The sequence below is a fragment of the Siniperca chuatsi genome, linkage group LG5 (genome assembly GCF_020085105.1).
Source record: "Siniperca chuatsi isolate FFG_IHB_CAS linkage group LG5, ASM2008510v1, whole genome shotgun sequence".
Taxonomy (NCBI): domain Eukaryota; kingdom Metazoa; phylum Chordata; class Actinopteri; order Centrarchiformes; family Sinipercidae; genus Siniperca; species Siniperca chuatsi.
In genome coordinates, this window is record NC_058046.1 from 17,925,406 (window position 1) to 17,941,519 (window position 16,114).

The 16,114-nt window shown below is 41.5% G+C and overlaps 2 protein-coding genes across 3 annotated transcripts; both read left to right on the forward strand.

The window, feature by feature from the left end:
• The first annotated feature begins 118 nt into the window (after positions 1 to 118).
• si:ch211-113d22.2 lies at positions 119 to 2,361 on the forward strand. Of its 2 annotated transcripts, none has more exons than XM_044196822.1 (3): positions 119 to 320; positions 821 to 961; positions 1,521 to 2,361. In XM_044196822.1, exons 1-3 carry the CDS (start codon positions 134 to 136, stop codon positions 1,736 to 1,738), a joined length of 546 nt encoding a protein of 181 aa, XP_044052757.1. In that variant the 5' UTR covers positions 119 to 133; the 3' UTR covers positions 1,739 to 2,361. The 2 variants fall into 2 exon arrangements, with proteins under 2 accessions (XP_044052757.1, XP_044052759.1); XM_044196824.1 differs by having other exon boundaries at positions 848 to 961.
• Positions 2,362 to 4,593: 2,232 nt separating this feature from the next.
• plekha2 (pleckstrin homology domain containing A2) lies at positions 4,594 to 15,300 on the forward strand. Its single transcript, XM_044196825.1, has 12 exons — positions 4,594 to 4,945; positions 7,244 to 7,404; positions 7,552 to 7,608; positions 8,492 to 8,540; positions 8,675 to 8,772; positions 10,527 to 10,658; positions 10,877 to 10,966; positions 11,060 to 11,128; positions 11,239 to 11,309; positions 12,187 to 12,250; positions 13,369 to 13,446; positions 13,588 to 15,300. The coding sequence occupies exons 2-12, from the start codon at positions 7,264 to 7,266 to the stop codon at positions 14,038 to 14,040; spliced, it is 1,302 nt and encodes a 433-aa protein (XP_044052760.1). The 5' UTR covers positions 4,594 to 4,945; positions 7,244 to 7,263; the 3' UTR covers positions 14,041 to 15,300.
• Positions 15,301 to 16,114: the final 814 nt, after the last annotated feature.

The following is a 16,114-nucleotide window of genomic DNA, read 5'->3' on the forward strand; positions in this document are numbered from 1 at the left end:
TTAATCACAACACTGATAGCTTAATAACACTGACCTGTAACTGCGTCTCCCTGTTAAAGCTAGCTTGGTTAAGTCCATTACCACAGGGTGCTGGCTGTGCAGCATAGATAGAGATTACAGAGATAAGACCTTAATGCCCTCAGACACCTTCCCCTGCCTAAACCCCCTCCTCCACCTCATCCCCTGGTGTCCCCTCCATCAGAGCCTCATCTCAGCTCATCCACTCTTTCTCTGGACTCTTGAAGACACAGTGACCCATCAGCCAGGTGCCATGAAGACTGCTCTCGCCCTGCTGCTGCTCATCTCTCTGGCCTGCCACAGTAAGTTTCTATAACACTGATACCAACACTGGATTTGGGGTTTTCAGCAGTGGGGAAGGATTAAGTTTAAAGGCAGCTGGCACACTCTAAGAGGTTACAGAAGCACTGTGACACAGAGGATCCAGGATTTTTCTGTCCTAAAAGCAGCACCTTGGACAGCACAATTTGAGACATTTTCCATATAAATATGTCACGCATTTAAGCCTGCAAGGATCAAATGATCTATATGTCAACTTAGTCTGCAATAAATGTATCCTGAATGGTGGAAAAATCTATACACTAGTGCAATCTAACATGTTGTTGTGATATATAGCAGCTTTGATTGTGTGCAAATGTGTCCAAGTCATAAAGTCTATTTAATGTAAGCAAATGTGTGTGTGTGTGCCTGTGTGTGTTTGTGTGGATGCACAGTGGGGGTGAATGGACTAATAAGAACATAATGGTTGTGTGTCTGCATGTTTACACCCACATGTGAACATACATGCTTAGTCTCAAGTCAGGTGCTCTCTCCTGTTCTGTCTGTGAAGGCCACGCCCTCAAATGTCACACATGCGTGGCGTCCAATGAGGATGACTGCAACAGACAGGGTTCTACCTCCTGCCCTCAGTACGCCGACGCCTGCTCCACCATCACAGGACCCAGTGAGTAAACACACACCCAGGAAAACATGCAACACAAGTATGATTTGGTTGAATACAGTATTGTAAACGTCTCACTAGAGGTCAGCATAACACAGACAACCCACTGCTTGTGTGAGGTAGCAGTTAAAGCAGTGCTTATGCTGTTTTCACTGACAAAGAAGAGGTTTTAAAGTCAGTATAAAAGCCCATAATGCAGGAACCAATAGTATTTTTGGATATATTACAAAAATCCAAATTCGTGTCTTATTCTGATTGTTTATGTGTGTGTGTGTGTGTGTGTGTGTGTGTGTGTGTGTGGGATCATAAAGCCAGCCTCTCATCATTTGAGGTTGCTGGATGTTATCCCGGCAGTTTATGATAACCACAGACCTCTGTATGCCCATATATTTGTCTATGTGTGTGTGTGTGTGTGTGTGTGAGTGAAGTGAAGAAGAGCGAGAGTTCACCAGGTTCACAGCATCACACCAAGTTAACACAAATGGTCAGCATTCAATCGCTTCAAAGCAACTGTGAACATCTGCCGGCCTCATGCGTCCTGCTCTGTCTCGCTCTCTTTCAGACACTGTGATGAAGTCGTGCACGTACAAGGCTTTCTGCGACAAGGCTCACGGCGGCAGCTCTGGGGCCAAGATGCAATGTTGTTTTGGTGACGACTGTAACGGGCCCCACAGGAGCCACAGCCACGGAAATCACCACCACAATGGTGCAGGGGCTCTGGCCTCCAGCCCCGTCCTGCTGATCACGGCCCTGCTGCTGCGCATGGCCTTCAGTCAGTAAACACCTCTGCTTTTCTTCTCCTCCAGTGATTCATCATCTCCTCCTTATCTGTTTCATCCAGTCAATTGTGATGTTGTCTTTCCATCCACCCTCCTCTCTCTGTCATTGGCCCCCTCAGAGATTTTTATTATCCAAGTTTACAAAAAAGGATTTGAGCGGCAGAGAGTTTCAAGTGGTTTATGGTTTTTTTTTTTAAAGTATTTCTGATGACAGTGTTGGTGCAGTGAAGGAGTGTCCCATAAATATAAGCTTCTATTCAGCACCTTTGATTGTGTCATTTTTTTATCATCATCAAAAACTTGAATAGTAACCTACTTTTTTTCTATAGTGGTATGTTCACTTTCAGGTGATGTAAAGCTGAGAGTTTGTGGGGAACATATGTGTACAAAGTGAAGTACACCTACTAAGGGTTTTGCTACAGACGGTGGGGCTCGGGTGTGGTTTTGGTAGGTGCTGGGGTGTCTCAGCAGTAGCTAGTGCACAGCTCGCTTGATACCATAGAACCACATTATTTAAGTAATTTAACACCCCAAATATCAAAATGTTTAAACACTTTTGTAATTAGTGCATGAATTGTTCATTTTTTGTGCATGCAAGCTTGTCTGAATAAAGATACACTCCCACCCTTGTGTGTGTGTGTGTGTGTGTGTGTGTGTGTGTGTGTGTGTGCAGCATGTGTGCAGTGTGTGGGTAAGATCACCTTGCTGTGTGCTGTGACATTTGATACCCCACACTTGACCTTTAAAAGCCAGAGAAAAGAGATATGTGTTCATGATAATGTCCCTAATTGTAAAAGTGCATATACAGTAGAGAGAAAATAGTCATAGACAGTCTGTGATTTTCAGCAGAAACAGGGGGGTCTGTGGAAACTTAAGGACTTCCTTCTGCAACTGTGTAACTTGAAACCTGTGCAGTCGCCACAGGATATGAAATCAGCGAGGTAGGTCTCCCTCCTCAGGCAGGTCATATGACGTGCAACCACTTCCTCTTAACAGGAGGCCACAAATTTTGCCAAAAGAATACAGAATTGCTGTTGTAAATGCAGATATTTGTTATTTCAGCACTTATAAAAGGTGTCAGGCTCAGCACTACATGTGTGAAAACTAAACCCAGACTCTTGACTAGACATAAAGTGTTGAAACCAGGAGCTCAAGTCAGTTCATCCTCCGAGCTCTCTTTCTGTTTCTCAGGAGTTTCATCACAGGACTCAAACTGTGGTCATCTTTGTGTAAAGATGAAGAAACAGTGAAGCAATACAGAAGTAATCTATTTAAGTAGGATACACACTAAGATGCTTTACATTTTGTGAGATTTAACACATTTTACAGGGAAATATTGTACTTTTTACACCACAACTTTTGTCTGATGTTAAGTTTGCTACTTTGCAGATAGGATTTTACATAAAAACATAAGATAAACTCAGAAAATAAGATGCACTGCTGAAGTTTAAACTATGAGGTAGTCAACCCAAATACCAACTGGATCACCTACAATATTAAAACATTATTCTGCCAGGAATGTAACCATTCTGCATCAGTTGTGACACCTGAATATCCTCCAGTTGCTTTGAGTGACATTCAAGCAGAGATTTCTGAGGTTTGTTTCTTAATATTTAATGTATCTTTCATATATTTTTTCCTCTCTGATGTTAAATTGAAACTGATGACCGTTGTAGCGGTCTGCTTTGTTCAGAGGTGTTGCTTCACAGTATTTATCATGGCTGACACTGTGAGGTGTTGACCAGAGGTCATTGATGTAAAACACAATGCTGTTCAGACTAAAACTGTTTTTAAACAAGCAAGTAACTGACAGCTAAATGTGATGTAGTTCAAACGGTACTGAGCAAATTAATGTATTTGCAGTGTTACAACCATAACGATTATTTATGGAATATTCTTTTTCCATGAGCATATTTGCATAAAGCATGTCCTATTTGCACAAAGAGAAAACAAGTAGCTGTTATTTCTGGGCTTTTTTAAGATTGTAAAAAAATGTTTAAATGTTTAAAAAAATGTATGGTGTATGGTATATATATATATATATATATATATATATATATATATATATATATATGTATAAATAAAATAGTTCTTACCAAGGTTACTTCTCCAATTACACACACATATATTACATATGTTTGTCTATTTTTTAGACCAGATATCGTTGACTGTTTTTAGGCATAAAAATACCTAAATTGAAATGAAAGGGATTTAGTATTTCTCCACCAGAAACATCTGACAATTTAGAGAAGGATTTGGAACAACATTTGGACAATTTACAGAAAATATAACTGAACAGTTAAATGAATGAATAAGATGTGAAAATGTGTGATCTTTTTAAATGCTCAGGAAATGTTACGGAGATTGGTTTGGTGGCTAGTCAAATATTTGTAAGTTTAGACTCATGGCTTGGTAGTCCTATTGCTACTTACTTCAGTACAGGTACAGTACAGGATTTTTAAGTAGTTTTTTTTGGCACCACTGCTTTTGGCACATCACCTTCCACCTGTCACACACTCACCTTTACATGGTACGTACTCAAATGACACTATTCTTCTCTGTGTTCCTGTTTATCCAGGTTTACACTCCCTTCCTTTATAGCTCATTTATATGAACTAACTGATTCAGCTGAGTCTGTGTGTTTGACCCAGTTCTCAAGTTGCCACCTCAGAGAAGAAGAGATCATATATTGGATAGGGTTGCAGGAAGAAAGATACTGCGCATACTACAAAAAAAGCTTCACTAAAAAGAGCAAAAGCTGTCGAAACAACTGGAAGGAAGAGGCCTATTTTGCATCACTTTCCCTGTTAAACTGAGACGGGAAAAGGCAGAAGGTAGGCCTGTTGAGCTCAGTTTAGTTCCTCTTCTGTGAGAGCAGCAGCAGCAACAGCAGCGAGGAGGAGGAGGAGGAGGAGGAGGAGGAGGAGGACCCGGGCCGGAGCTGACAGGACGCATAGATCACATCCGGGGCTGGTTTATTCTAATAACGAAACGTCCAACCCGGAAAAAAGACAAGTCTTCTGAAATGCGATCACACAAACAAACAGACGAGAGTGTGAGATGCACGCCGGCCCTGTTAATGTGCGCTGTTTGTAAAAGTTGTTAAAACTTTCTCTACCATGCTCGTATTTACCAAACTCGGGTCTCTCTGCTTCGTAGTCGTGCGGGGCGCTGGCTGTGGCGCACACTGACTCTCCACAGCGAGCGGGTAAGTAGTCAGTCGACAGTGGCACTTTGTGCCTGTGTGTGTGTTGTCCTCGTGTGTGTGCGGATGGCACAGTGCAGTAGGTGTGGCGGGCCGTTGAGTCGTCGGATCTGTTGAGTCAGTGCAGGTCATTTGAGCTGAACAAATGTAATGTCTGTCAGGTGTCGCTGAGTAATTTTTTCAGATCACATTTCAAGTTTTCATCGCATGCTCATAATCACGTTAACATTATAAGTGCACGCCACTGATCTTTAAACTGGTCATTCAGTGGCGTGAAGCTTGTGCCTGCACTGCTGCTGCTACTGTGGATATCCAGCTGTCATTAGAAAGCAGTGAAGAAAGCAGGTGATCAACTATACTTTTCAAATCAAGATTTTACATACAAAACTCCATACAACTCCTTTTAATCACGAAAACAACTCAACTTCACATTAGAAATAGAATAAACATAGAATAGTGCGCCCCAAACATTACAGCCGCTCTTATTTTTGAACTTAACTTAAATGAACCAGCACAAGCAGCAGCTCAAGGGAAGGATGAAATAAAATTAAGATGAGAAAGATTTAAGAGACCCTTGCATCAATAATATCAATAATATTCCACCACTGTCAGCCAATCCTCACAATTGAGAAGCTTTTGCCCATTCTTTTGTTATTCTGTCTCTCACAAATCCCGGACTTAAAAGAAGTACTTAACAAACGTTGCTAGAGTATAACTGACAGCAATTTGAATCAGTTTCTGTTAGAAGTTACACAAATAAAGCAGATGTGTAAACTGACTGTAGGTGGGTTTCACTTCACTGCCCTGGATGTGGTAAAAAAACAATGACTCTGATATCACTGCTGTGATCTGTACACTGTGTTCCTCCTACACACAAACTCTATTTACATTAATAGATATATAGGCTATCTGTGTTAACCTGCTACATTTCAAAGCTGGAGTTCTTTAAATCTCATAGAAATGTATTAAAGACTGTCTGTCTGAATTATATTTCTTGGTAAAGGTTTGCCAAAAATGCCACAACCTCAACGCAAGCCAGATGTTTTCTGATACCCAAAATGGTTTTCGGGGCGGGGGACACCAACACTGCCAGTGTCAGTGTTGTTATCGCTACCTCTGCAGCATCATTTTCACTTTTCCATTACACCCAGAGTTTCTGCAAAAGGCTTCTTTCAGTGTCTTTGACCTATTTCAATGGCAAAAGACAAAATGTTGTACGCAGCCCACCTGTTTCAAAATGAAGCATTTTCCTAACCATCGAGTTAAAAATAGTTTCACAGGAGTTCCACCAGCACAGTGAAGATGCAGCCTGTGTGTCTGTTGTTATTTCTCTGTCTCTGTTTGTCGCTACTGTGTTGCGTGACGTGTGTGAATGTTTTTATGGAAATGTTGATAATTTCCATCTCTTGAATGGTTTTAAGCCAAGACAATCCTGTAAAAGTATTGGCAGAGGGCTCAGCCATTCAGTCCTGATTATATATTTTATATGACTGTCACTTATGTTATGGTTTTTCTTCTTATATAAAAAAAAAAGAATCAGTCACAGATGTGATGATTACTTCAGGTTTAGTCTGCAGAGATGCAAATGAAACAACAGTGGAGAGACTGAAAGTTCCCCCAGTAATTTAAGGAGGACCAGATTATAAAATAGAGCTTTCAACATGTCTTCTGACTCTCCTGCAAAATAAAAAAAAAGGACTTTCATGTACCGATGTCTGCCATAGATAAAATTCTCTTGGAAAGCAAACACTATTGAAATCTCATCAGCATACCTGAGTGTCTAACTGAATGAGTCTCGATTTAGTTGTCAGTCAGTCAGCAGCTCAGTGATTCACATGCATGGCATCATCTTAATGAAAACATCTCACCAGCTCTCTCCCCCTCTCCTCTCCTCTTTTTCCCATTCCTCCCTCCCTCTCCTCTCTCTTCTCTCTTCTCTGGCCAGTGGAAATGTGCATGTGTGCAGATCTTGAGTGCAGTCTGTAATTTTTGGCTGTGGTGGAGGGCCTCAGCTCAGCCTCAGGCTTCAGGGTTAGCTGCTCAGCCTCAATCACGTCACATGAAAAACTGCTGAGTGCGAGCGGGTCTCTTTCTTCCTCTGTGTGTGTGTGTGTGTGTGTGTGTGTGTGTGTGTGCGTGTGTGCGCGCACGCTTGTGTGTGTTTGAACAGTGAATGAAAGATGGTTTATCCTTCACATCTGCCTGTCTGTCGTATGAGTTTATCTCCTTCTGTTGCTCCCTTTACATTTGTCCATCTTACTTGAGTATGTGTGTGTCTAATTGTCCATCTGTGTTTCCCAGTGATATGTGATAGCAGCAGCATGCCGTACTTGGACCGGCTGAACCGTGTATGTGGCTTCCTGGACATTGAGGAGAAGGAGAACAGTTGCCGCTTCCAGAGGCGATACTTCATCCTCGACACACAGGCAAATGCTCTGCTGTGGTATATGGACAACCCTCAGGTACTCCACACACACACACACACACACACACACACACATATGCATGACACACACTTGCACAAACAGCAAGAGGAAGTGAAATTGACCAATAGGAGCCGCGTAACCTTGGACTCTGAGCCAATGACTGTATGTTTGTGTTGCATGCAGAACCTGCCCAGTGGAGCCAGCTTTGTTGGCAGCCTGAAACTAACCTACATCTCTAAGGTAAACCGCTCTCTTGATTGCCTGTTACTTTGCTGCGGGTTACATGATGTCCCGTGAACACGCAGAGGAGACGTCTGAGCCGCATGGAGACAGGAATTCATAGAGTGCACACAAAAAGAAAAACATGCACATAGGGTGCACAGATCCACCAGATCGGATTTATCTGTAGTTCTAGTTAACGGTCACATGCAGAAGCAGACTTTGTGAAGTTTTCCAGATGTCAGTGCTGAGCTAACCAGAGATAATGACATCTGGCTTCATTGCACGGCAGCGCTGACAGCTCCTCCCTGGACACTCTGAGTCAAATCCACGTCAAAGAAATTAAATGTTTCTTCTCTCCTCTCCCCTTGTCTCCTTAACTTTTGTCTCCTCTCCTCTCCTTATTAGTACTTTTAGTATCTGGTTCTGCCAAGTTAGCCATCTGGCTGACACGCAGGAACCGGGCTCAGAGTGCCGCTCCTGGAGGGACTGCTGAAAGCCCGACTGAGGGTGGAGCGCGCTTACTATAAGATGATGGACAATATGCAGGCCTTCAGTCACATATGGGGGGGAAAGCTGATTGTACATTTTTGATCCGAGAACCACGTTTGTGCCTTTTGTTTGTTGTTTTTGTCCTCTTGTGATGGTGTGACAGTGATCTGTTTTCTGGTTCTGGTTGCAATGGTTAAATAAAGGGATTTTGAAAACCAAACCTCTCCTTTTGTCTCCTCTCCTCTCCTTATGCCTCATCTCTCCTTTTGTCTCCTCTCTTCTCCTTTTGTCTCTTCTCCTCTCCTTATGCCTCATCTCTCCTTTTGTCTCCTCTCTTCTCCTTTTGTCTCCTCTCCTCTCCTTATGCCTCATCTCTCCTTTTGTTTCCTCTCCTCTCTTCTCCTCTTCTCAGGTGAATGAAGCTACAGCGAAGCAAAAGCCCAAGACAGAGTTCTGCTTTGGTAAGTTTTTAGGGGAAACACTGAGTCATGCTTATCCAGTAGCGCACAATGGCATTAATTTTATTTACACATGTGATAAAATGATATAATGCGGTTATTGTGGATTTTCATGGAATTTGTGTCTATTTTTGCAGTCATCAATTCAGTTTCCCGGCGGTACTTCCTCCAAGCCAATGATGTGACTGACATGAGGGACTGGGTGGCTGCTCTCAACAAGGCCAGCAAGATCACTGTGAGTGCAACACGCACACCTGCACACACACACACACACACACACACGCACACACACACACACACACAATATTATAAGCAGATGTCTAATGTGTGGTAAGAAAAAGGCTAAACCAGCAACTATTTTTTTGGCATATCTGCTTCATTATGATCGTGATAGCTGGAGAGAGACAGGAAAGGCAGGGGAGAGAGGGGATGACATGCAGCAAAGGGCCCAGGTTCACTGCAGTAAGGACTCAGCCTCGGTACGCAGTACGCGCTCTACCAGGTGAGCTACCAAGGCGCCCTAAAACAGCAGTTATTCATAAGGGATTTGTTTCCACTTGAGTGCAGGAAGCTGCAGTTTGCAGTGGTTTGACTAAAACCAGTTTGGCCCTGGTGGCTGCAAATGCCAGTCCGTTGCCCACAAATATCCTTTCGCACACTTGGTGAATGAGGAAATTGTGAATGTGCATGAATATGAGAGATAACACATACACGTCAATGTGGTGGAGGTGTCAAAACACCATTGTGAGTGTGTAAGTGAACATGCTGTGCACATTCACTTTCCACATTTGCATAATATTTGTGTGTGTTCAGCGAGATGACCGGGTCTTTGTTGACTGCTGACATCCAGATGTCTCATGACGGCAGATGGCAGAGAATATTGTTTCTCTTTTTTTCTCACCTGCACGCTGACACAGGAAGCAGCACTGCTAACTCTCTTTCACTTCCCCTCTGATGGGAGGGCTTCTCTGCCGCATTTTCCGAGCTTCCTTGGCTTCAATGAAACCTTATGTAAAAAATACTTCCTAAAGCAGAATGGACCTGATGTAAATGCAGGAATGAAAACAAAGCACTGACTAATGGATTTCACAAAACAAAAATAAAATAGTTAAAATAAAGCCCTTCACAGAATATCTCTATTTTTTTTTTCTTCTGCAGACACACTAGGGGGTGGAAGATTTTGATTTTTATCTATACTTTGTAGAGGCCATTAATTATTTATTCAGATTTTTTTTATTTTTTATTTTTTGCATTTTGCCTTTTTATTGGGTAGCTTACAGTGATAATACAGACAGGAAGAATGAGGAGAGAGAGAGGGGTTTGACATGAAACAAAGGTCTTCGGCCAGAATCGAACCGAGGCGTCTTAGGTCACCAGGATGCCCCTTTTTATATTTTTTGAGTATTTGATTTACTCTAGATATTTACCCTATTTTTAGAGTATTTTCTTTTGCTAGGTCTTCATTGTTTTTATGAATTGAGCAGCACTAAAGGCACCTCACCTTTTTTTTATATATATAAAATTCAGTTAACAGTAGTTAATGCTTCATTGTTTATTAGGAAGCTCATTAGTCGTTACCGTGGCAACAATTACCCTTCTTTGGGTCCATATTAGAACGTATAATATAATCAACAAATCAGCTTACATTACACACAGTAAATAAAACAATTACAATGTCACTATTATAGCCATGACAACATGTGATAACATGACATATAAGTCATTAAATAGAAAAATTGACAGTAAAACATTAAGAAAGAGAAAACTAAATTGAGCAAAGGATAGTAAAATTCAAACGCTTAAACATCCCCATAGACTGTGTCGGATGTTTTCATGCAGAACATATTACAGTTGCACTGTTGCACCATGGAGACTCCCAGTGGGAATCAAACCACTGACCCCCTGGTAATTAATAGCAGACTTTACTCACTAAGCTCTGCTTGTTAATGACATGCTAGTTAACTATCCTACCTGCTGCTGTGCTGACAGGTTCCTAAGTCTGGCCCTGCACCTCCAAGGTCCGATGTGACCGCAGTAATCAGTGACACTCAGGGAGGGAAGAGACAGCAGGCCTACAAGACGGAGATCATCGGTGGCGTGGTGGTGCACACTCCCATCCAGGTAATGAAGCAGAAGCTAAAAACCAATGTGGTTACTATGATGACGTTAAAGGTGACACCGATGTTGTTAGATTCCAGGATTTGCGTCATTGAGCGTACAGATTACAGTTTGCCCTCGGCCTCCAAAACTTTTTTGTTATCTGATCTGACATATATTGAAGATGGTGGTTACATGATTGTTGTAATGATAATGAAGATGGTTGTGATGAAACATTTCAGAATGAAAACGAAGAGACAGAAGGGAGAGAGAGGAAGGGCAACAGGCCAGGTGTGCTGAGGTGTGGTTACTGTGTCAAACAGGGAAATGTGGTGAGTACCCAGCTATTTATAACTGATTAACTCTGTGTTTGAATAAAAAAGCTTTGTGTGGAAACTGTAATGTGGTATGTGTGTGTGTTTCAGAGGAAGAGCTGGAAGAGGAGGTTTTTCACCCTGGATGAAAATACAGTCAGTTACTACAAGTCCGAGATGGTGAGGAGCCCACCTTTTTGCATTACCTCTCACAAGTTGATGTTTATTTTTACGTGTGTGACTGTGGTCTTTGTCTATCCATTTCTGAATTGTTCCCACGTATGTTCCAGGATAAGGAGCCTCTCCGAGCTATTCTACTGAGGGACATTCAGAAGGTCCACGAATGTCTCGTCAAGTCAGGGTGAGTTAAATGTGAATCACAGAGTCAAATTCTCCCACCATTTTACTGTCTCTCCATCTGGTTATCTCTCTAGTACTGATGCAAACATATGCGGATATTTGGATAAGAACAGATTACACTTTAAACAGATGCAAACAGCATCTAAATGTTTGCAGTGTACAAACAAACAATAGGCTAACATGGGGTTGTCCATAGTTTTAAGTTTGATATTCAGACATTCAGTGAGGTTGTCCATAATACCTTTTTATCAGTTTCCTCCAGATTTTTTGTTCAGTGCGGGATAAATCTTGACTGATGTTGCACAGGTGAGGTTTTTACCTCATGATCTATATTGAAGCCTGGCACTGTGCATGACTTGACAGTAGATGGAAACTGACAGGCTGAAGTTAGGGGCCGTCTCAAAAGTGCATGCAAAATGGCCAAGAGAACTTTTCAGATTTTTGTAAATATCTTTCTCATTTTTTCAATAGACGCTTCAATCAAACTTTATTTTCATCTAGAACTTCTCCTATTGTATGCACAATCACAATGAACTATCATGGCTCATTGTTTAGCTTTCTCATTTCTCCTCATAGACACTTCAGACCAACTTTACATTAACCTGGGCCTATTATATATGTAACCTCCACTTTTTAAAGAGAAATCACGCAACATGACCCAATGCAATTCTGACTTGTATTTTCCCACTGTTGATACCTCCCATTCTATTTCCACTATTTATTTCCACCCATACCATTTATATTTAGACTCAGTTTAGATTTTTGTTCTGTTTTAAAGGTGGGGTTCAGCTACAAATAATGCTTTTATTATTTGATACATTTAGGTACATGCTTAAAGTACGATGTTATTTTGTTAACAGCTAAACTTATCTCCTTAGGGATCTTCTGCTGAGAGACAACCTGTTTGAGATCATCACCAGCTCCCGAACCTTCTACATTCAGGTACAATTCCATCTTCCTGTTATACCAACCAATCTGAAGCTTTGTTTTAAGTTCAAGTTATTTTGTTAGAGCAGAGAGGGTCTATATTCCCAGGTGTATCCGTCTTGATGTTTTGAATTGTTTTCTCTAAATGCTCTGCTGCTGATGTGTGGCACGGGCTCTTTTTTTAGGACCATGAAAAGTTTGTTTATGTGAAAGGGGCTCAGCCATCTGTTGTTATAACAACAACAACAACAACATCCTTCCTCCCCAGCATGACAAACATTTAGTAAACTGAAACAAACAACACGTAAACAACAATAGATTAAACAGAACATTATCATAGTGTAATTGCAGACACCAAAGTGAAAAATCATCAACTAAAATTAAATTTGAATTACAAATTAAAATAGAGCCTATTATTGATACTTTAAAATTTGAAAAACCCAGTAGCGATATATCTGCTGATTTTATTTTATTTTTTTACATAAACATAAAGTAGAAACCAGGGCTGCAACTAATGATTATTTTTTCTTTATTGTCCCAGCTAAATACAGTAACAAATAAAATAAAATGCCCATCACAATTTCTAAAAGTCAAAGTTTTTGCTTGTTCTGTCCTACTAACAGTCAAAAATCAAATGATATTTAGTTTAATATCGTAGAAGACTCGGAAAACTAGCAAACGTTCACACTTAAGAGGCTGGAACTGGTGAAGTTTTGGCATTTTTGCTTAAATTAGTTTAATTGATTAATTATGTGCATTGTAAATGATACTCAAACAAGAGTAAATAGTGCATTTGTTGTGGACTATTTTCAGCAGCAGATTAATACAAATATACAAATAATACTATAGTATATAAAGTATTTACGGCGACAGGTCACTGTACGTAGGATTGACTCAAAACAAACTACAATGCCCATATTTATTGTAATGAACTGTTAGCAGGATCCATTTTTTGTTTGTTTTGGTCTTTTCATGAGATTTGTTGCCACTAAGAAAAATGTAGAATATCGATTAGCAGCTATTAGAAAATGTGATACAACACAATAGGACAAATCACTACAATAGCTAGTGTGAAAATAAGTGCAGGTATGCAGCTCTGCAAGGCTTTATCCTCTGGTAATGTTTCTCTATAGACCGACTCTCCAGAGGAGATGCATGGCTGGATCAGGGACATTGAGATGAAGATCCAGGACTTCAGAGGTCCCCCTAAGGTAACTCTAACTGTTGTCTCTCCTCTTGACGCAAAAACAAAAAATTCTACAATCCTTTTTCTTGCTATGTGTTCTTGGAGGAGAAGTGAAAACTCTAGGGTATGACAAACACTGATGATGTTTTTGTCTCTCTCATTGCAGGGTTTTTCATTTAAACGTGCGTCCTCTCTCTATCGAAGTCACAACGCCTCCTCGGCGTCTCGAGGTCAACAGGGTGATGAGCGCAGACCTCCGCTGATCAAGTCTAGCTCTGTGGCACCGGGCTGGCAGCCCTGGATGCCCGTTCCATCGTGTGAGCCCTCCATCCCAGACACAGAGGATGAAGACAGTGCTTTCAGCCCCGTGCCCACCTTGCCTTCTCTCTCCTCCTCCTCCACCTCTTCCTCCACCTCATCCTCCTCCAACTCCCTCTCCAACCCGACCCCTTGCCCCAGCGTGCCTCCAGCAGCTTCAACCAGCGGACTGGGGATCCTCACAGCATCAGGAGATGTGGCTAGTGGGCGTCGGAGGCACCGCTCGCAGCCGCAGCCTCACACCGGTTGCAGCTTCCCCTTCAGCCTGGATGACGACAGCATCCGCACCACGGACGTCTAGTTATATAAGGACTGTCCAGACTCCTGTGTGGACTCAAGTGTTGGTACCTGCTTTAAAATGAATGTGACTGGTAATAATAGTATTCCCTGCTAATGAAGTGACACTGTGACCATCTGCCTCAATGCCATGTCATGAGATTGGGGCCCCCTGCTGGTCTTGTAGCTGTATTGCAGACGAAGGATGCACCCAGCTGGAAGTGGACCAAGGGGCGCAGTGTTTGTTGTTCACAGGACTGTGAAAGAGTATGATGGAGTGTTTTTAGTGCAACTTCCTCTGAAAACTTGAATAATCTTGTTATTAATTGTTCTTGCAGACAAATGATGGCACATGCTTTCAATCTGTTGCACTTGGCTCCCATCGGAGACGTAACGTTGTCATCAAACACGTTTCCACCCCTGCTAGAAGTATTCACAAATAAGTGTTTAAAGGCATTTTAACACATTAGTATCCATAACTTTTATACTCAAGTTTATGTTCACTAAATACTAAAATAATTTGGGGTCTTTTTAGTTTCTTTGGAGCCCAGCAGTGTTTTTCCCTTTTTCTTCCTGAGGCATTATGTCAAAAGCCTCACATCAACTTACCTTCATTTTAATTACCAAGCATTTTATTACTAACATCTAATCATGTGTCTGGGGGAAAGTATCCTGTTGGTCTCATTAAAAACGGTACACGCACTCACATGCCAACTGACTGAGGGCTCCTCTGTTGATGCAGCCGGTGCAGACCGAGAAGATGGAGTCAGCAGCAGCTTTTATGTGTTCGCTCTATGTTTTAAACAGGAGCTTTTAATACTTGGCTTAAAAATCAGTTGTCAGTAAACAGTGACTCCTCTCTTAGCTTTTAACAGGGTACCATAATAATACAGCAGTGTTTAGATGGTACTTGTTGTAGAATGTACTACCAACATCAAAGTACAGCTGGTTGACAGCTTTGTAAATGTGATTTTCTTATTGCAGCATTATGTGGGGTAAATGTGCCACTACTTCTGGTAATTTAATTGTAATTCCGCACTTTGCTTTTCTCATTTTTCTTTGTTTTTTTGTCACAGCAGATATTACAGCTTCCTCTGAGATGATGCCTCAGACACTTTGTGTTGTTACACCAGTAGTCTCAGCCCTTCTCAGGTTCACCTCAAGACTTCATTGATGTGGAACCATGCTCATGCCTATTTCCGTTTTCTGAAGCTGTGTGCACTTGTCTGCCTGCGTATAATGTTAATTTTCTTTCTTGTACATTAAATGATGCTTTTTATTTGTCTTTTTTGGGCTGTTTTTGATCTAAAGTTCATAGTTTGTTTCAGTTTTCACACTCTGCCATCTAGTGGCCGGTGTGTCAATCCACATTTTACACCGAAGATAGCACAGACTAACTTTAAAGAGTTTTCTCAATTACCTTTTGATAGAAGTGATCGCATTAAGACTTTTATGTGTTTTCTCTCCTAAGTGCAAAAATGTCCAACTGCCAGGCATGCAGAGAGCCAGCGTATTTGACCTTCAACAGTGTCACCCTAAACACATGCACGCTATATAGACACAAACACAAGCATGCACACACATACACATGCCAATCTAGTGCCCAGAGGCTGCGTTAAGTGAAATGTTTCACACGTCTGGTGCAAAGGTCCATTAGGTAAAATGCCTAAAACTCTGTCCTGACCTCCGTCCACTTCCCTCTCTGCCTCCCAGTGCAGCTGTGTGGCTGCAGGACTGGCGAGGCTAAAATGTCTTCGCTGAACAGTTTAAATTGTGTCGGTAGGTAAAAAGGCCCTGAGTGCTCGTGAAATGTCAGCTGTGTTGAAATGAGTTTTCAGTCTGTCAAAGACAGAGCTCTTCTAGGTACTGAGAGAAATCCAAGCAGAAACATGTGGCAGGACCAGTGGTGATAAAGAGAGGGACAGTGATGAAAGTTTGGTTAGTTTGGCCTTTGAAAAACCCACTAAATTGTGAGGATTTGAAATTTGATTTAAAACCTCCCACCAATATAATCAACTCCTCCGGTGAGCTTCTCATCTCTCCATCATATACTGTTGAGAAACAATAAAGATATTAAGGTCTGAAACTATGGCGGCACA